At 54.0% G+C, this 19,116-nt stretch overlaps 1 protein-coding gene across 1 annotated transcript; it reads left to right on the top strand.

The window, feature by feature from the left end:
• The first annotated feature begins 13,994 nt into the window (after nt 1-13,994).
• PRLH (prolactin releasing hormone) lies at nt 13,995-14,721 on the top strand. Its single transcript, XM_060105830.1, has 2 exons — nt 13,995-14,070; nt 14,558-14,721. The coding sequence occupies exons 1-2, from the start codon at nt 13,995-13,997 to the stop codon at nt 14,719-14,721; spliced, it is 240 nt and encodes a 79-aa protein (XP_059961813.1).
• Nucleotides 14,722-19,116: the final 4,395 nt, after the last annotated feature.

The raw sequence follows: 19,116 nt of genomic DNA, 5'->3' as shown, positions 1-19,116 counted from the left end.
GTAAGCAAAAGAGGCTCGATCCTTGCTTCCGTACACCCCTCCTTATTCACAGCGTAAACTGAAGTCAGTGTGCGCTCCTAGCGTCAAGAAAGAAGCCGTCCTGGCTGGCCTGCAGCACTGCCCTGGGTGTGATGTAACAGGCACGTGAGGCCTTGTGCCCCGGAACCTTAGTGGCCACTTAGCTCCGTTGCTAACTTGAGTTCAGAGAGCTTCCTACCTGGAAGCACATTCGTCCCTCCTTCAGAAGGCCTCTCGCTGGGGTCTCCGATTAGGGTCAGGGCTACACTCACTCTTTCATTCTCTCGGCAGCACCGCAGAGGCCCCAGACGGTGTGCATGGCCCAGGGACCTGCACCCATCTTGTGGGCAGCGGCCAGGGTGCCGGGGATGTGAATTCTCCCAGCTCCTGCGCTGGTTCCTCAGCCCCTCTCGGCCCCTTGATGTCGAATCTCCTTTCCAATCCCCATCAGGTCCCACGGCTTTAGGCACCTGTGGCTGGATTGCAGCCCAGACCCCCCGAGGTCCCCACCACAGACCAGCGGCCTCTTCCTCTGGCATCTCAAAGTCAGCCCATCCTACTGAGCTCCGATCTTACCCACAAACCCTGCTGCATCCACTCAGGTCAACTCCGTCCTCCCAGGGGCTCCGGCCAAGGCTTTACCCTCTCTTTAACCTCACATTCTTTTGGGAAAAGCTGGCCACTCTGACTTCTGCATATGCCCCAACCCTTCCGTTCCGTCAGCGGCTGTGTCCCTTATTTGGGGTATATTTTTATGCCAAATGTCCACTCGGTTATTTCCAGGATGTCAGATCTGGCTTCACGTGCCTCGTACCCCCGTCACCTCAGTACCCTCGTCGTGCTTGTCTTACCACCCTGTGGTGTTGCGTGGATGCTGTGCTTTTGTTTCCAGTGTTACGAGTGGTCCAGTGTGTTATTGCTCTCTTGAGACCATTGTTTTGACTTGAGGACTCGTGTCCCCTGGGAGTACTGGCTGCTCTGTCAGCCATGCCTGGGCAGCGCAGGGCATCAGGATGGTCGCCATGAACCCCACCGCTGGCCCCCTTTGCCTTCTCCTTTGAGCCCCTGGGAACCTTGAGAGGAGACAGCTCCCCAGCCTGGGGTCCACAGTCCTGTGGGTTTGGAGCGACGATGTCCAGGCAGGGCAGGGCAGCCCTTCTCTTTTCTCCAAAGCTTCTCTGCCCTTGCTCCCTCCCGAGGCCGCCCACTCCAGCGGTCCAGGCCAGGTCAGCAAGTCTGGCCAGGTCCATATGTTTCCTTGTGTCTGTGGTTGCTTTTGTGCTACAAACCCGAATATTTCCTGTCTGGCTCTTTATGGAAAATCTGTGCTGACCCCTGGTCCAGGCTGCGGCCCCCACAGGTGCAGGACTGCCTTGACCTTGGGCTCGCGAGGGTTGGCAAGGATCGTCCGCAGGCGGTGCTGAGCAGCGTGGAAGGACCAGACGATGTTCGTCTCCTTTATCTTCACCCCAGCCTCCCTCCACCCCGGCTGCTGCCAACACTGCCCCAAACCTTCCCTCCCAAGTGGCTCTCGGCCTCCCTGAGGGCCCTTCTCAAAGCCTAGGATTGTTTGTTCTCTTACTCAGTAGTTTCTGCAGATTTTGTTCGGTGAAAGGAGCCGGCACCTCACATTAACTCACCATCTTGGCAAAAACCGGGTCCGCTGTGTCTTGGAGTCGGGCACCGCCCACAGCCTGACCTCGATGGGCCCTGCGGCTGCTTGAACAGATTACTACGACCTGGGCTGCTTAAAACAGTAGAAATGTGTTCTCTCACAGGGGCCAGACGTCCAAAATCAAGGTGTGTGCAGGGCCGCACTCCTTCCAGAAGCTCTAGGAGAAACTGTCCTTTGCCTCTTCCAGGTTCTGGGGGCTCCAGCGGTCCGAGGCTTGTGGCCGCATCCCTCCAACCCCCACCTACCTCCACATGTTCTTCTTCTTGGTGTCGTCTCCTCGTCTGTCTGTCTTCTCTGTGTCGTCTCCCCCCTCTGCCTTTCTCTCACAAGGACACTTGTCATTGGATCTAGGGCCCAGCTGGATTGTCCAGGACAATCCCCTCCTCTCAAGATCTTTACCCCAGTTACCTGAGCAAAGCCCCTGTTCCAAGTAAGGTCACGTTCTCAGGTTCCAGGAGTTGGGATGGCGATGTAAGTTTTGGGAGCCAGCGTTTAACCCACCGTTGTCACACTAGGAAATCTTCTGTTTACAGAAACCAGTCAGTGGAACCCCTTTCCAGAGCCCCCAAAAGAGAGTATGGAGCAAACAGGATCGGCCCCCTGCCCCTCGGAGCTCAGCCTCCACAGAGACCGTGGGACTCTGCCTGCAGCCTGGCCACACTCACACCTCACCCCTGAGAGCTGGGGGACACAGACACCCGCCCTCCCCGGTTCCATCCCGGTGGCATTGCCTGCCTCCCCTTGTCCCCCAGCCCTCGTGGAAATTTCCCTCGAGTTCTTTCCTTCCCTCTCCCAGTAGCGGGAGTGGTGCTCACCACCCCACTCAAGGCCAGAGGACCCACTCCGTGCAAGGAAACCTCCAGTAGTGCCGGTTTAGGGAAGGAGGCGGGGAGGAGGTCTGTGCCCGGGCAGTGAGTGGCCGTGACCGGACACCCGGGGCCCAGCGCCCGGACGCAGTGGAAATGCTTCAGGATCAAGAGCCAGGCCCGTGACCTCACTGAGCGGTAATGCGAGCCCAAGGTCAAGGCGGTCCTGCACCTGTGGCATCCGCAGCAGCCTGGGCACCACCCCAGCAAGGGACACGCCGCCACCAGACAGCAGGTTCCCAGCAGGGACATTGGTGGCAGCAGCCACAGCCGTGCACCCCTCCCCCCCGGCCTTTGGAAACAGGGCTGAACGTTTGAGGCTGAGGGAGCCCCAGAGCTCTTGTTTTCTTCTGGGATGTGGGAAGGATCCTGATGACAAGGACTGGTGAGCACGTAAAAGACCAATAAAAAAAACTAGAGACGTGACATAGTCAGACCCCAAGCCACTAAAGGGGTCACTATCTCTAATCCACACAACAGCCCTGCAAGGTAGGTGCCATCAGCTTGTCTTCTGAGTGAAAAAATAGAAATTCCACAAAGGTCATAAGACTTGCCCAAGCTAGTAGCGCGAAGGCAGATTCAGACTCAGGACTACAGGAACACCAAAGGGGATGCTTTTTCTGCCATGTGAGGGTGTCCAATAAATTGCAGATTTCCCCCCACCTCCCGTGCCTTCCCCAGGACGTCGTCACGTGACTGGTGTGCTCTCCCTCAGTCCGCGGGGACCCTCCTCACAACAGCCTCACCGCCCCCAGCCCCGGCAGACTCTCGAGAGGACACTTACCCACCACCCCAGCTCTTCATCCTTAATCCAGGCTCTCTCGGGGTTGGTGGTTGTGTCTTTTTGGCCCCTGTGTAAAAGCTACAGGGTTTGGGGTGAGAGCAGACAAGGGTGGTGTTTGTTCATGGATGCTATTGAAAGAGTAAATGAAAAACTAAGATAATATAAAGACTAGAATTTAAGTGATGTGTAACGTATGTAAACATTCATATGCAAAGGACCAAGGATTGAAAGGTGCAGGGGAAAGTTCAGGTGGAAAGTTCCGGGCACACCTTGGACCCCTGCTGGCGCCAGCTTCTCTGGGGACCGAGGGGTCTCTGGCCAGGGCCCACGTGGATGGGGGTCCCTAGAGCTCCTGCTGTGCAGCACAGATGGATGCAGGCCTAAGGCTAGGCGGTGGCCTGGCTCCACCCCTGTCTTCCAAGAGCTGGCAGACGTGAGGACAATGACACTGACACAGTGATGGCACGTGGACCGTCTAAGGCCGAGCAGGACCGCAGCTCTCCAGGCAGAGCGAGGGAGGCTGGCAGTTCAAAGGGCTCCCAAGCTGCCCACGTTCTGCTGGCTTTGCCACGGGTGACGCCGTTGGCTCGGTCCAGACACAGCCCCAAGGCTCATCCCTGAGATGAGGGAGGGGGCTTCCTTTGCAGTCAAACAGGCACAGGGACAGAGCCAAGCCCGTGTCCCCAAGAGCTGACATGACGAAGAGTCTCCTGTCCTCTCTCAGTAGGACACTTCCTGACTTGCTATCCAATCTCTCACTCAAAGCCAAGGCTCACAGCCCAATCCAAAAATCTGCAGGAGACTTAAATAGACATTTCTCCAAAGAAGACATACAGGTGGCCAACAGGCACATGAAAAGATGCTCAACATCACTAATTATTAGAGAAATGAAAATCAAAACTACATTGAGGTATCACCTTACACCAGTCAGAATGACCATCATCAAAAAACCTACAAACAGGGCTTCCCTGGTGGCGCAGTGGTGGAGAGTCCACCTGCCGATGCAGGGGACACGGGTTCGTGCCCCGGTCCGGGAAGATCCCACATGCCGCGGAGCGGCTGGGCCCGTGAGCCATGGCCGCTGAGCCTGTGCTCTGTAACAGGAGAGGCCACAACAGTGAGAGGCCCGTGTACTGCAAAAAAAAACCAAAACAAACAAAAAAAACACCTACAAACAATAAATGCTAGAGAGGGTGTGGAGAAAAGGGAACCCTCCTGCACTGTTGGGAATGTAAACTGGTACAGCCACTATGGGGAACAGTCAGGAGCTTTCTTAAAAAACTAAAAATAGAGCTACCATATGACCTAGCAATCCCACTACTGGGCATATATCCAGACAAGATGAAAACTCTAATTCAAAAAGATACATGCACCCCTATGTTCACAGCAGCACTACTTACAATAGCCAAGACATGGAATCAGCCTAAATGTCCATTGACAGATGAATAGATAAAGAAGATGTGGTATATATATATATATATATATATATATATATATATATATATGAATATTAGTCATAAAAAGAATGAAATAATATCATTCTCAGCAACATGGGTGGACCTAGAGATTATCATACTAAGTGAAGTAAGCTAGACAGAGAAAAACAAATACCATGTGGAATCTAGAAAAAAATGATACAAATGAACTTATTTACAAAACAGAAACAGACTCAAAGACATAGAAAACAATGTTCTGATTACCAAAGGGGAAAGGGGGCAAGGAATAAATTAGGAGTATGTGATTAACAGATATATACTACTATATATAAAATAGATAAAAAAAACAAGAACCTACTGCATAGCACAGGGAACTATATTCAATATTTTGTAATAACCTATAATGGAAAAGATATATATATGTGCGTGTGTGTGTATATCTGAATCACTTTACTGTACCCCTAAAACTAACACAATATTGTAAATCAATTATACTGCAATTAAAAAAAAAGGGGGGGGGGGCTTCCCTGGTGGCACAGTGGTTGAGAGTCCGCCTGCCAATGCAGGGGACACGGGTTCGTGCCCTGGTCCGGAAGGATCCCACATGCCGTGGAGCGGCTGGGCCCGTGAGCCATGGCTGCTGAGCCTGCACGTCCGGAGCCTGTGCTCCGCAGCGGGAGAGGCCGCAACAGTGAGAGGCCCAGGTACCGCAAAAAAAAAAAAAAAAAAAAAAAAAAAAACAAGGTTCAACTTCAAAGTGCTTTGCTGGGTGTCAGGCACCCCTGTATTTCCAGGAGACACAGAAGCCACACTGGCAGCTGTGTTTCTGGCTCCCAGGGCATCTAATAAGAGGGGATTTTTCATCTAATTCCCAATAGTCTTTATAAATTCCACTGTTTGAGAGAATTCTCCAGAGTTCCTTTTTCTACCGGATGGCCATTCCAGAGACATCTCTCCTGGGAGCGGAACACAGGTCAGGGACCAGTGGCCCTGGTGTACAGAGAGTCATACCCCTGCTTCCAACCAGGGAGCAAGAGAAGCCAGTGGCTTCACTGTGACCCCGGGTGGACATGAGAGACACTATTTAAACAGTAGTTAAAATACTTCTCCAGAGTCTTTTTCTCTGTCCATCTCCTTAATGTGGAAAAGAGAAAAAAGCATGACGAGGAGTTGAATGCAGGAATCTACCAAAGACCTTTCATGGTTAAAGGTGGGCTGTGCATGGGCAGCACAAACCGTTCTGTTCAGATAACCTAGCATCCAGCACCCAGGTCGCCAGAGGACGCCCAGTCTCCTGCAAGTCCTTAGGGAAGAGTGTGATTTCACAGGTCACCTCCCTGGTCTCATCAACTTCAAGCCAGCCATGAGTCAAAGAGCTACAATTCCACAATTTTATACCAAACCTTCATTTCAGAAAGTTCCAAGGACTTTCACTTCTCAGCAGCACCGTGAGGAAGAAGCTGCTTTGCTGGGGGCCTCATAACCCGTCGCTGAAGGAGCGCTACGAATCTTAGGGCTTGGCCTCTGCCAACCAGGCATTCTGCGTTCAGCTGGCTGGCTGCAGCCAAGTAATCTTTCAGCATGCTCACATGCCTGTATCTCCAAAGTTGTTTTTTTTTTTTTTTTTTTTTTTTTTTTTGCGTTACGCGGGCCTCTCACTGTTGTGGCCTCTCCCCCTGCGGAGCACAGGCTCCGGACGCACAGGCTCAGCGGCCATGGCTCACGGGCCCAGCCGCTCCGCAGCATGTGGGCTCTTCCCGGACCGGGGCATGAACCCGTGTCCCCTGCATCGGCAGGCGGACTCTCAACCACTGCGCCACCAGGGAAGCCCCAAAGTTATTTTTATAGAGGATTTTTATTACCTATGAGATGTCTTTATGCTTTATTGGGAAGAAAACAGAAAAAAAAATAGATAAGCTAAAAAAATAAGGTAAGAAAAGAAAAAGTCAGAATCCTCTCTCAACCAGCAACCTTGTCCATTCCTCCGGACATCCATTCACATATTAACTTTTAGCCAAGACTCCTGCAAGTTAATTTATGGGTAAGTAGGTGAAGTCCATTCCAGAAGTTACCTGATAGCTGTGGCTTCTCGGGAAAGGGCCAGCCTGAGGAATCTGATGCTGCCAGATTCCCCTGAAAACATCTATAGCAAAGTCTGCCCAGAGGCAGCCTTTTGGGTAAATAAACAAGCCAACCCCTCAAGTCCTTCCACACTTGCAGCTCGGTGGCACCTGGGCTCAGAATCCCAAGGAAATAGTCACACTGGAGAAAGTAGTACTTTGCTCCATCACCACAAACACAGCCGTCTGTGATGGTTAATTTTATGCGTCATCTTGGCCTGGCTGTGGAGTCCAGATGTTTAGTCAAACATCAGTCTAGATGTTGCTGTGATGGTGATTTTCAGGCGAGATTAACAGAGTACACGCCATAATGTGGGTGGGCCTCGTCTAATCAGCTGAAGCCCTTAAGAGGAAAAAGATTGAGGTTCCCGAGGAAGAGGGAATTCTGCCGACTACGCTGGGCTTCCGGTGGGAAAATCAGCTCTTCCCTCGTCTCCAGGCTGCCGGCTGCCCTGAGGATTTCAGACTTGCCAGGCCCAAAGTCACATGAGGCTATTCCATAAAATCCCTCTCTCTCCCTTTCTCTTTCTCCTTGAAAACACACACGTGCGCGCACACACACACACACACACACCTTACTGGTTCTGTTTCTATGCAGAACCCTGATTAATGCACAGCTCCTACGCACATAATGTTTCTCACATCATCATCACATTTGAAGCTTGGGAACCAGCTGACTGGGAGCCGTGAGCAAGGCACTGCTGCAGATGCCAGATGCAGAGTCAGGTCCCCGGAGCCACTGCCTTTTGGAGAAGGAAGGGAGCTCCACTACTGCCCACCCACCTCTCAGTATAACTTCATCTCACTCAGGCCTCAGGGACCTCACTTTCCACATGTCCCAGACTTCAAAAACAGCTTTCTAATTTACAGATGAGTGCTTTAACATTTTCTCAAGAATTTGGATTTTCAGAAGCCATCTACCTCAGAAGCAGCTTTGCCAATAACTGAATACTCCATTCACCAGGGCTCTTCTGCAGCTAGACCTCAGATAGGACTGTGTCTTTCCAGGGGTCCAGAGGAACACTAGGGCAGTGACGAAAGGACACAAGAGCCAACCGAAGGAGTCCTCACTGGCCAAAGATGGAGGAATCTGACCTTCACAAAGATTAATCACTTCTGTGGATTGCAAGACATTAAGTTTCTTAAAATTCTCATGGAGATACTAAAAAAGTGCATTGGTCATCTTTGGAGAATGCTAGTTGATGAATTATTCTGAAAACTGGTAAATAAAGAATCAAGTACTTGGAGAAAAAAAAAAAAAGAAACACACAGGCCAAAGCCACAAAGACTCTAGTTTCTTCTAGGAACAAGGGCCAGAAAGAACCATGTCATCAGTCACTCAGACACATTTATGGAGCATGCATGTTTTTCCATGGCTGCCATAACAGAGGACGACAAGCAAGGTGGCTTAGAACAACAAAAATTCATTGCCTCACAGGTCAAGAGAGCAAGTCCAAAATCAAGGTATCGGCAGGCTTGGCTCCTTCTGGAGGCTGCCAGGGGAAATGGCCCCATGCTTCTCCCCCAGCCTCAGGTGCTTCTGGCAGCCCTTGACGTTGTGCCTGGTCTCGTGGCCGCATCCCTCCCGTCTCTGCTTCAGAATCCACATTGCCTCTTCCCTTGTGTGTCTCTGCTTGTCTGTCCTCTTCTCATCACGACACCAGTGATTGGATTTAGGGCCCGCTTTACACCAGAATGATCTCGTCTTAACAAATTACATCTGCAATGACCCTATTTCCAAATAATGTCGCATCTGAGGTTCCGGGTGGACATGAATTAGGGAGGACACTATTCAACCCCCTACAGAGCACCATTAGGTCCAAAAGCCAGAACAAAAACCATCCGTCATCACGCCCCTTACTGCGTGCCCGCTGTGTACCCGGTAATCTACCATGTGAGTGTGTAAGCTCAAAGGCCTCAAAACTGTGACTTCGGGCTTCCCTGGTGGCGCAGTGGTTGAGAGTCCGCCTGCCGATGCAGGGGACGCGGGTTCGTGCCCCGGTCCAGGAGGATCCCGCGTGCCACGGAGCGGCTGGGCCCGTGAGCCGTGGCCGCTGAGCCTGCGCGTCCGGAGCCTGTGCTCCGCGACGGGAGAGGCCGCAGTGGTGAGAGGCCCGCGTACCGTAAAAAAAAAAAAAAAAAAAAAACTGTGACTTCCACCCCGAAGACTGGGGTTCTCCTAACTATGCTGAGGACACGGGGGTCTCCTCCACGTGGCTCTTCCAGTGTAGGAGCGTCATCAGCTCACAGCAGCCTGGTGCACCTGGAACATCCTCTCAGGATGGAGGGAAGGGCAGGGCCCAGGGTGGCTCGGGGCAGCCATGCCCTTGAGACCTCTCGGAGCGTCCCTCTTGACCATGAGCCGTTCATCGCGCATTTCAGGAGGTGAGTCTCCACCCCCGCCCCTGCCTCTCTAAGCCCAGATTCTGACTGTAGCCCTGCAGCGTCCACAGCTCATGGTTCTAGACACAAGAGTGAGCAGGGTGATGTGTGTCCCAGGTGCTGGCCAGTCAGGGATGGACCGAGCCTGCTGAGAAGCCCTCCGTTGGACCAGCAGGGAGCGGGTCACTGGATCCAGCCATGTACGCCTCACAGACACCCGACATGGGGTCCCAGGAGCCAGACTGTCATCTCTCCCCAAAGATCTGAGGCCTCTGTGTGTGGAGTACTGTTCACCCACACCTGCCATAAATAATTTCTAGCTAGAGATACAGACCAGGGAGCAGCAGACTGTGGCTCCAGGTGTTCTCGTAAATAACGTCTTGCAGGTGCCCCCTGGGGCTTGGGGGTTCCTGGCGAGAGCAGTAGAGTAGCACCTCCAGTTCTCAAAGTGCCCCCTCAGTAACTCTGGGTCCTCTTATGGCTGCCACCAGAGACCACATGGGACATCATTCCCCTCTGTCAGCAGGGCGGAGCAGAGAGCCGTGGGCGCAGGGGCTGGAGCAATGCCACCCTGTCGACCAAAATAATCAATCGACAGTCTATACTAGGAATAGGAAAGAGATTTATCTGAGCCAAACTGAGGGCTACAGCCCGGAAGCCAGCCTCCCAGGTAACTCCGGAACTGCTCTGGAGGAGCATGGTTTTCAGAACAGCTGTGTATCTTGTCAGAACAAAAAACATTAATATTAAACAAGTCAGGGATACATTCTTTCAAAGTTTAAAAAAAAAACAGACCAGCAGGTACACAGCAAGCCAGCATGGCCTTGGCCCTGGGAAGGGAGTCTTATCATCAAAGGAGGACCAGCATCGGCGTCCCAGGAAGGGAGGCATTTCATCTTTATTTTTAATGTGGACATTCTTTACTTCTGGTCAGTGAGCCCTTTTCTTTAACGATTAGAGCAGACGTACAATGTATGTTTGATGGGCCACAAACAGGATGTTCTAGTTAACATACGGTTCAAGTTAATGCATGTATAAGCCAGAACGACTCCCCCAGACCTCAATATGTGAACATTTCTTTTATCAGCACCAACCCGCACTGAGACGAAGCTGCTTGGCTGAAAGAGAAGGATTCACTACCCCCACACACACACTCATGCACACATACACACACACACCACACATGCTTGCACACACACGCGTGCACACTCACACACACACGCACGTGCGCACACACACGCTCACACACGACGTGCACACACACACATACTCACAGACACGCTGACACACACACACACACACACACAGGCTCCCACGATGGTGCCCAGGAAGCTGCCTCCAGCTGCTGTGATCTCACAGTGTCCACTGCCCCTGAGGCCCAGGTGCTGTGCACACATCCGCAGGGAGAGGACCCACCTCGAGACAGGACCACACCTCATGTCAGTGCTTCTCCACCATCACCACTCTTCACAAGAGCCACTCTGACCATCGCAGACCCTGAGCTCCCCTGGGCATTCTGACAGTATCCATCCCAGTGGCCTCAGCCTGCAGCCCGGGGTGGAAGCCACCCGCCACGCTCCTTATACACTCCCCCTCACCAGCGCCCCCCGACTCCAGACTTTCTGGGAACCCACCACCCATATAACCTCCATCACTAGGAATGGGCAGCCATGGCAGGAAGGAGAAGCGCCCGTGACTGACCCTCTGGGGTCCAGGTACTGCTCTGGAACTTTCCTCAAAGTCTGACGGAGGCTCAGGAAGGGCCATGTGGCCCCTGCACACGTCCAAGGAGAGCAACCCGGGAAGTGTCCTCCCCAGGACAGGCTCTTTGAGATGATGCTCAACAGCACTTAAATGACCTTTGCTCTAATCTAGGATTATTCAGTATATGAACGAGCTCAGTTCTGAGGGCAAGTGAAGTGGAGAGCAGTGCTCAGTTATTTAAAATAGCACAAGTCCGATGAATCTACCCAGAGAGTATGTGAAAAGCCCATGAGAAGGAAATATATCGCATGTGATAAATGGCTGGATTCCCTGATATGATGGATGGTTTTTTTTTCTAGCTTTCTGTATGTGCTAAGTTATTTCCAAATGTATATAAATAGTTTTTATAATAAAAATAAACTTATTTATTATTTATTTCACAATGGAAATACATGTATTTGTTTTATAATAATAATAAACTTGTTTATTTTAAACAGTAATTATGACAATTCTGGAAAAGCCTAGAAAAAGTAATTTTTCAGTGATCGGAACAGGACGAAAGTGGCTTGCATGTAATGAATGCAGCTATGAAAATCCCCATAGGTGCCTGGGAAGGATTATGAGGATATATCATTCAGTTGTGAGGGCCTCGGGTGACTTGTCCCTTCACCTTTGCATTGGAAACTGGGACTTAAAGGAGGAGGGAGACAGCCGCGGGGTCCCCTCTGCGTCAGCCATCACGCGGCTGTGAGCACCCAGGCTGGTGGCACCTGACTGCAATTGCCCAAAGCATGAAGGAGGAAGGCTAATGTGTTTTAAAACCACTCAGCCCAAATGAAATTATATAACCCAGGAAGGGACACATCACATCGCTAATGAGAGTTAAAAAAAAAAATAGAAGAAAGAAAAGAAAAAAAACAACTCTCTCCTGATGCCGCCCAGTGAGGGAGGCGGGCGGGGAGGGACGGGCGGGTGTCGGGTCGACTGCTTCCTCCTGGGACTATAAAAGGGGGAAGCTGGCTGCCACCTGGGTCACTGCTCCTGGTCACAGCACTTGCCAGCCTCGTGGGAACCTCGGTGAGTAGCTCCCAGGGTGCTGGAGAGGGTGGGGGTCCCTGACACCCCACCCTCCTCTGTCAACCTTCCCTCCGCATCCGGGCAGGGGTCAGTCCTGGCAGCCAGGACTGGCGGGGCAGCCACCACATCGGTTGTGCACCTGAGGGCCACGCCGGCCTGCCGGGGCCCCGGTGCACAAGGCTGCCCATGGTGGAGACAAAAGGTGAAGCCGTCCAGGCAACTCTGCTGGGAATGCAGACCAGGAATCCCGCCGGCCAGGCCACAGCCAACCTCCAACTCTCAGGAGGCAGGTCCTTCCTCTGGTATCAGGTGCTGTCAGGGTTCTCCTAAGACACCCTCCACCCAGCGAGGGTCCCAGCCCAGGGGGAGGAGCAAACACCCCAGTGTCTCTGGGTGCACCGCTTTATAACTCCACTTTTTTATTTTTTTATTTTTATTTTTGGCTGTGGGGATCTTAGTTCCCCGATCAGGGATTGAACCTGGGCCCCAGCAGTGAAAGTGCCGAGTCCAAACATTGGACCGCCAGGGAGCGCCCTTTATTACTCTGCTTTGATGATGGCACCTCCATTTCCTCTAAGTTGGAGTCCCCCCGCCACTGAGTGTGAGACACCCCAGCATGTCTCTGGAAAGGAAAGGGGTGGGCATCTTAAATCTCTTGCATGGAGAGCACTTTCCGGGGGCTGGAAAGCCAAGGTCGGCAGAGGGGTCCTCCCTGAAACAGGCAGCCTCTCTGGCGTCTTCTGTGGGTTCCTGAAGTGCCAAGGGTGGGTGGGGTGGGAAGACCCAGCCCTATGAGCTGGGGGCACCTGCGGAAGGAGTTGCCAGGTCTGCGGGATGGATGCTGTTCAGGGTCTCAGCCCCGGCAGGGTGAGAAGTGAGTTTTCTGGGTGTCTCTGTTGCCCGCAGCACCCTCTCCCCCAACACTGGCACTGGGGGTGTCCTGCTGCATGAGGACAGGTCCCACCTGCTGCAGGTTGATCTTGGAGACTCAGTAGCTGGGATCTGGGGTCGTGGGGAGGGTGAGTGCTCTTGGGAAGGATGGAAGATGATGACACTTCTACAGTGCCCGGCTGGCAGCTGACATTCTCCAGCCGGCACGGGGCAGGATGCAACCGGGCCGAGGGAGGGAAAGAACCCTGCACCAGGGTCCTGGCCCCCGAGCGTGGTCCAGGCTCAGCATCCCCTCGGCTCGCCTCCCTGGGCACGCCTGAGGTTGGGCCGCACCCCATCCACCTCTGCAGCAACCCCGGCTCCTCCGGGCGGCTCCCCACCAACCCCCTCATCTCTGCCCTCCCTGCCGAGGCCAGGTGTGCACACCCACAGTGGCGCAGAGCCCTCCCGCACTCCTGGTTCCCTGACACAGACAGGCAGACAGATGGGGGCAGTTCCAAGAGAGCCCCGCTCTCCACATCCACAGCTCTCGTTCCTCCCGGCTTCCTTCTGATGACAGAGGGTCCTTGCAAACATGACTGAGCACGGCAGAGGCCACCACACACGTGGTCACCTCATCTAGTGCTCACCGTACGGAGGAGAGGGTGGGGTGCCCAGGGGAGCAAGGGACTGTGCAGAGAGCCAGGTCGCCTGCTACCTCTACGCTCACTGCCATTCCAGCAGAGCAGAGAAACGCACAGCAGAGCACAGCTGCCTGCACACGCGTGTAACCCCATGCACACCCCCTCACGTACACAGGGGCGTGAAAACACATGCACACCCTGTCGTACACAGGTGCACACCCATGCACGCGTGCACTCACAGACACACACGCTCACGCACACGGGCACGTCCACTCTGACGTGCGCAGCGCCCGCGTTACCTGAGGGTCCCAGCTTTGTGCGCCCGCGCCCTCACGCGCTCTCACCTTTACCTCTGCCCCAGGCTGCGCCCTCCCGTGTGGGACCCCAGCTCGAGTGGGCCTCTCAAGGAGCCCGAGGGATGAAGGCACCGGGGGCCTGGCTCCTGTGCCTGCTGCTGCTGGGCCTGGCCCACCCGCACTCCACGGAGCTCCGCAGTGAGTGCCCAGACCCCCGGCCTGCCCTCCCACCCCTCCGCCCCGGGGTCGCGGTGGGGGCCCGGCCGCCTCCTGAGCTAGGGCACCATCCTTGCTAAGTGCCCCAGGGCTGGGGGATCGGCCTCCTGCTCACCAGACCTCTCCACACAGTGTCCCTGACACCTGCTCCCAAGGGCCCCTGCCCGACGTTCGGGGGAGGGGTTCAGTCCTCACCACCAGGGCAGCCTGGGGCTGAGGCCACTTTGCCCATGAGAACAGGCTTGTGGGGACAGGAAGGGAAGGGGGAGTTTGAATTCCCATCTCCAGAAGCCACCGCGCCCCCCAGAAACGGCCTGGCCAGGCCCTCTGGGCGCCCCTCCTGCGCGGGCGGGTCCCAGCAGGGCCTGGCGACTGAGCAGCAGTGAGCTGAGCGCGTGCACTGGGCCCTGCCACCGCGGTTGCACACACCAGGGCACGTGCATTCACACACTGCTCTCTCTCTGTCCAGCCCCCGACATCAATCCTGCCTGGTACACGGGCCGTGGAATCCGGCCTGTGGGCCGCTTTGGCCGGAGGAGAGCAGCCCTGGGGGATGGACCAAAGCCTGGCCTCCAGCGCCTGCCCGTCTGCTTCCCCCTGGCAGGAGGCGCTGAGCCTTCCCAGGGTGGCTGACAGCTCAGCTCCTCCAGGAATAGCCCCAGGAGCCTGCCTCCAGCCCCCCGCCCCCTCCTCCACAGGCTACGTCCCCTTCAGTCCCAATAAAAGCAGCTGGCCTTGTTTACAAGTGTCTGTGTGGGGACAAAGTGGGAGGTGCTTTCCCTTGTGGGATGTTAGCATAGAGGACCCTTAGAGCCCAGAGGCTCTAGGACTTGTTCAGGGGCGCCCAGCATGGAGAAGGGAGGCTGGGATGTCCTCGGTCGCTGCAGCTCCTACCACCCTGCCCCAAGCCGCCTTGAACGGCTGCTCAGGCTGTGCACTGCATGAGGCCACCACGCAGGAGGCCCCAGAGGAGGGCAGCCCCGCCCCCCGGCCTGCCCTGCCCTCTCTCTGCCCCAGGACTTTTCCCCTCCCTGTTGGTACTCGGGGGAGAAAAAGAAGCACGGGTGGCTTGTTTCCAGTACTCTTAGGTTCAAGTATTTCAACCCCAGCTTGCGTCCCTTTCAAATCGCACGGGGACGTCCCTGTGTCCTGTCTCAGAGGGAACTCGCTTTGGCTTCGGGGAACACACAGGCACAAACTGGGTGACTGAGCCCAGCCGCTAACTTCTCGGAGCCCCGGTTCCCACGCCTGAACCTGGGGCTAGTAACCACCCCACCTCACTCCTGAGCTCAGGTTGGTGCAGCCAACAAGTGTGGATGCTCTGTGAGCGTAAACCCCCTTCTCCAAGGCGCACCCCCTAGTCCAGCACTGGGGTGGGGGGCAGGGCAGGTTTAACCACTTGCTTCTGAACCCAGAGCTCAGGGCCCATCAGGCCTCTGCCTGCAGGGTCCCAGGAGCCTGCCCGGACCATGGGACTGCTTCTGTCCATCCACACTCAGGAGGGCTCGGGAGGCAGAGCAAGCCCACAGGACCCCAGACACCAGCCATCCCTGCTCCAAATCAAGGAAGGCGGGTCACACTCACTGGCCAGCTGGAGGAGGCTGAGCTGGCCCGGACCACCCAAATGGAGCTGCACCAGGGCTGCTCCCCTTCCCAGCCACAGGGAGGCCAGAGGGAGGCCGGAGGCCCGTCCCCTCCCAGGGGAGAGCTCCCGCAGCGTCGGCACCTCTCCAGGGTGGATGCACACGGGGGAACAGGAGGGCGGCCAGGTCTGCTTCCAGGGCAGGCAGCGTGGAGAGCCCAGGAAAGCAGTTTGGCGGTTCTTCAAAAGTTAAACCTGGATTTAGCACACGGCCCTTACCACTCGTGGGTACATACCCCAGAGAGCTGAGAACCGGTGTTCAAATAAATACTTGTACAGGAATGTTCATAGCAGCACAATTTACAACAGCCAAAAAGGTAGAAACAACCCAATACCCATCGATAGACGAATGGATAACAGAACATGGTCCATCCACACAATGGATTATTATTCAGCCATGAAAAGGAAGTTCTTTCAAATGCTACCACATGGATGAACCTTGAAAGCATGACACAAAGTGAAAGAAGCCAGACACAAAAGGTCCCACAGTGGATGATTCCATTTATATGAAAGGTCCAGAGGAGGCAAATCCATAGAGACGGAAGTAGCTTGGTGGCTGCCAAGGGCTGGGGTCTGCTCCATGGGTACAGGGTTTCCTTGTGGGGATGAAAGTGTCTGGGAACTGGCCCGAGGTGGTGACTGTGCTAAACGCCACTCAGTCGTACACTTTAAACAAAAGAGTTCACAGCCCCACATGACGCAGACATGGAAACATCAGTGTGATGAAGGGCTCCAGATTCCAGCCACCCAGTGTGTGATACCCTGTCAGGGAAGCCCCAGGAAACAAATATATCTTCTGAGCCCAGAGAAGTAGAGAGGTGGAAGATGTTATGTTTTCTACAAATTCTTATTATGAAAGTTTTCAAACTTACAAGAAATCACAAAAATATTATGATGACGTCTAATACCTTGCACTAAATTCTGCAATTCTCACTGTATTTACTTTCTCACCCCGCCACCTCCCCTTCTCTCTAACTCTTGGAAGTAAGCTGTAGACATCATATTTCCCCTAGAAATCTCAGCATCTTTCTCCTCAAACTAAGGACAACCTCCTACGTAACCACAAAATTATCACCATGCCTAAAACATTTTGTAATAATTCCTTAACATCATCGAGTTTTTAGTCCATACTCAAAAATCCCCAAATAAGGCAAGAAAATCTTAGTTGTCTTTTCTTTCTTTTTTTTTTTTTTTTTTGGAAGCCAGGCTCCAATCTAATCTCAAGGTCACCCTTAGTTATTTCTCGTCACTCCCGGATCATCTCATTTTGTCACAACATTGACTTTCACAAAGGCCCAGATGTGTTACTTTGTAGAACGGATCCATACGTGTGACCTGTCAACTGCTCCCCCACGTGCTGTTACCCTGTTCTTCTGTCTCCCCCCGCCCCCCCCCCACTGTATTTCCTGTCATCTGGGCAGCGGGTCTAGGGGCAGAACTGGACTCGGTTACCACTGAGGGCATGAATGCTCTGTGTCTGTCCTACAGCATCGTACCTGATGGTGGGCTCTGGGCCCCGCTCTGACTGGTGCCAAGTCTGGCCCTTTACGGAGAGGATCTCTCAACTGTAAAAATCTCTCGGGTTCCCCGTCTGCTCACTATGCGATCCGCAGAGGTCCTGGGGACTCATGGCACTAGCCTGTTTCCCAAAGAGCTCACGGCCAGTGATGTACACCTACGGAATACCTTCTCTGGGATCAACTGTTATATTATGGGTTGTACAATGGTGATTCTCTAATTCCTTCCACATGTATGAGCGGGGTTCTTCTAAAGGACATATTTCTCCTTTTTTCTCCTTTCCTCCCTTTTTTTTTTCTTTTTTGTTCAGCAACTTACAAATCATTCTTGATGCTCAAATTGTCCTAAGTTTGGCCACTGAGACCTTCAAAAAGGGAATACATTTTAAAAGAAAAAAAATGGGGCCTCCCTGGTGGCACAGCAGTTAAGAATCCGCCTGCCGATGCAGCGGACACGGGTTCGAGCCCTGGCCTGGGAAGATCCCACGTGCCTAGAACCTGTGCTCCACAACAAGAGAAGCCACCATAATAAGCCCACGCACCACAACAAAGAGTAGCCCCTGCTCGCCGCAACTAGAGAAAGACTGCGCGCAGCAACAAAGATCCAACGCAGACAAAAATAATTAATTATTTTTTTAAAAACGGTACCAAAGGGGCTTCCCTGGTGACGCAGTGGTTGAGAGTCTGCCTGCCGATGCAGGGGACACGGGTTCGTGCCCCGGTCCGGGAAGATCCCACATGCCGGGGAGCGGCTGGGCCCGTGAGCCATGGCCGCTGAGCCTGCACGTCTGGAGCCTGTGCTCCACAAAGGGAGAGGCCACAACAGTGAGAGGCCCATGTACCGCAAAAAAAAAAAAGGTACCAAAAAAAAAGAAAATGAAAAAGAATGGATTCCTGAGTCAGCCCTCTGGGCACAGGGGGCTCTTCCAGGGAAGTTGGAGGAGGCATTAGAAGCAGAGGGGGACGGGAAGGGTCACGGCTACAGACAGGACAGCAGGGCTGCGCCCAGATGCTGCTTCTCGTCCTCTCTGTGCTTCCTGCCTCCATCATGAGCACGCACACTCACACATGCGCACACGCACATGCACACCCACATACACGCACGCGCACACACACCCCGGCTCATGAGAAGGGTTGGAGCAGCTTCCCTGGATGCGGGCGGGACGGTGAGCTCACCCACCAGCCTCCCCTGAGCATCTGCAACCCCATGGGCTCATCGCCCCCCAGGCTGTACGCCCACGCCCCCTACCACCACCTCACGGTCCAGGACGGGCTGAGATCAGGTGGGAGAAGCACTGACACAGAGAGAGGCTTCCATAAACGTCTGCGGTGGCCGGGGTGGAGGCTGTTTGTAGAAGAACCTGCCTTTTCTTTACATCACTGGGAATATCGGCTCGTATCCTCTCTTGGACACATATTTGTTGAGCGCCTGGCATGTACCAGACATCGTACCAGGCACCTGGAGCCCCACGAGAGGAAGGACAGACAAACCCCTGCCCTCATGGCAGAGCGCCCCCTTATCTGAATATTAGGTCACCAGGTGGGCTCAAAACTCCCAGGGCTCAAGCCGCACTGCAGACGGATTTAACCAGGGCTTCTGGCGGGCACAGAGATGCTGCCTGCAAAGGCTCCCAGGTGATTCCATTGCAGGGCTGAGCCCCACCTGCCTCGTGGGGGAGAAGGGGAGGAAAAGGGGCTATCACATCCGGCAATGGGGAACCCAGCTCCAGGATCACAACGCACCCCATCCCATCTTGGGGGAAGGGAGGGAAGCGTGAAAGGATGCCAGGTGGCAATGAGTCAAAGAACATGTTTTAATAATAAATTCTAGCACAGTGTTACTAGCCTGGCAAGACGGGAGAAAAACAA

Source organism: Mesoplodon densirostris, chromosome 8 (assembly GCF_025265405.1).
Source record: "Mesoplodon densirostris isolate mMesDen1 chromosome 8, mMesDen1 primary haplotype, whole genome shotgun sequence".
Lineage (NCBI taxonomy): Eukaryota > Metazoa > Chordata > Mammalia > Artiodactyla > Ziphiidae > Mesoplodon > Mesoplodon densirostris.
This window is presented reverse-complemented; position numbering and strand designations above follow the sequence as displayed.

What these genes read in the sequence shown, in the direction of transcription:
- PRLH (XM_060105830.1), top strand. Translation starts at nt 13,995, where the DNA reads ATGAAGGCACCGGGGGCCTGGCTCCTGTGCCTGCTGCTGCTGGGCCTG. An exon ending in GCACTCCACGGAGCTCCGCA is followed by an intron (nt 14,071 to 14,557) that starts GTGAGTGCCCAG and finishes CTCTCTGTCCAG; the next exon opens with CCCCCGACATCAATCCTGCC.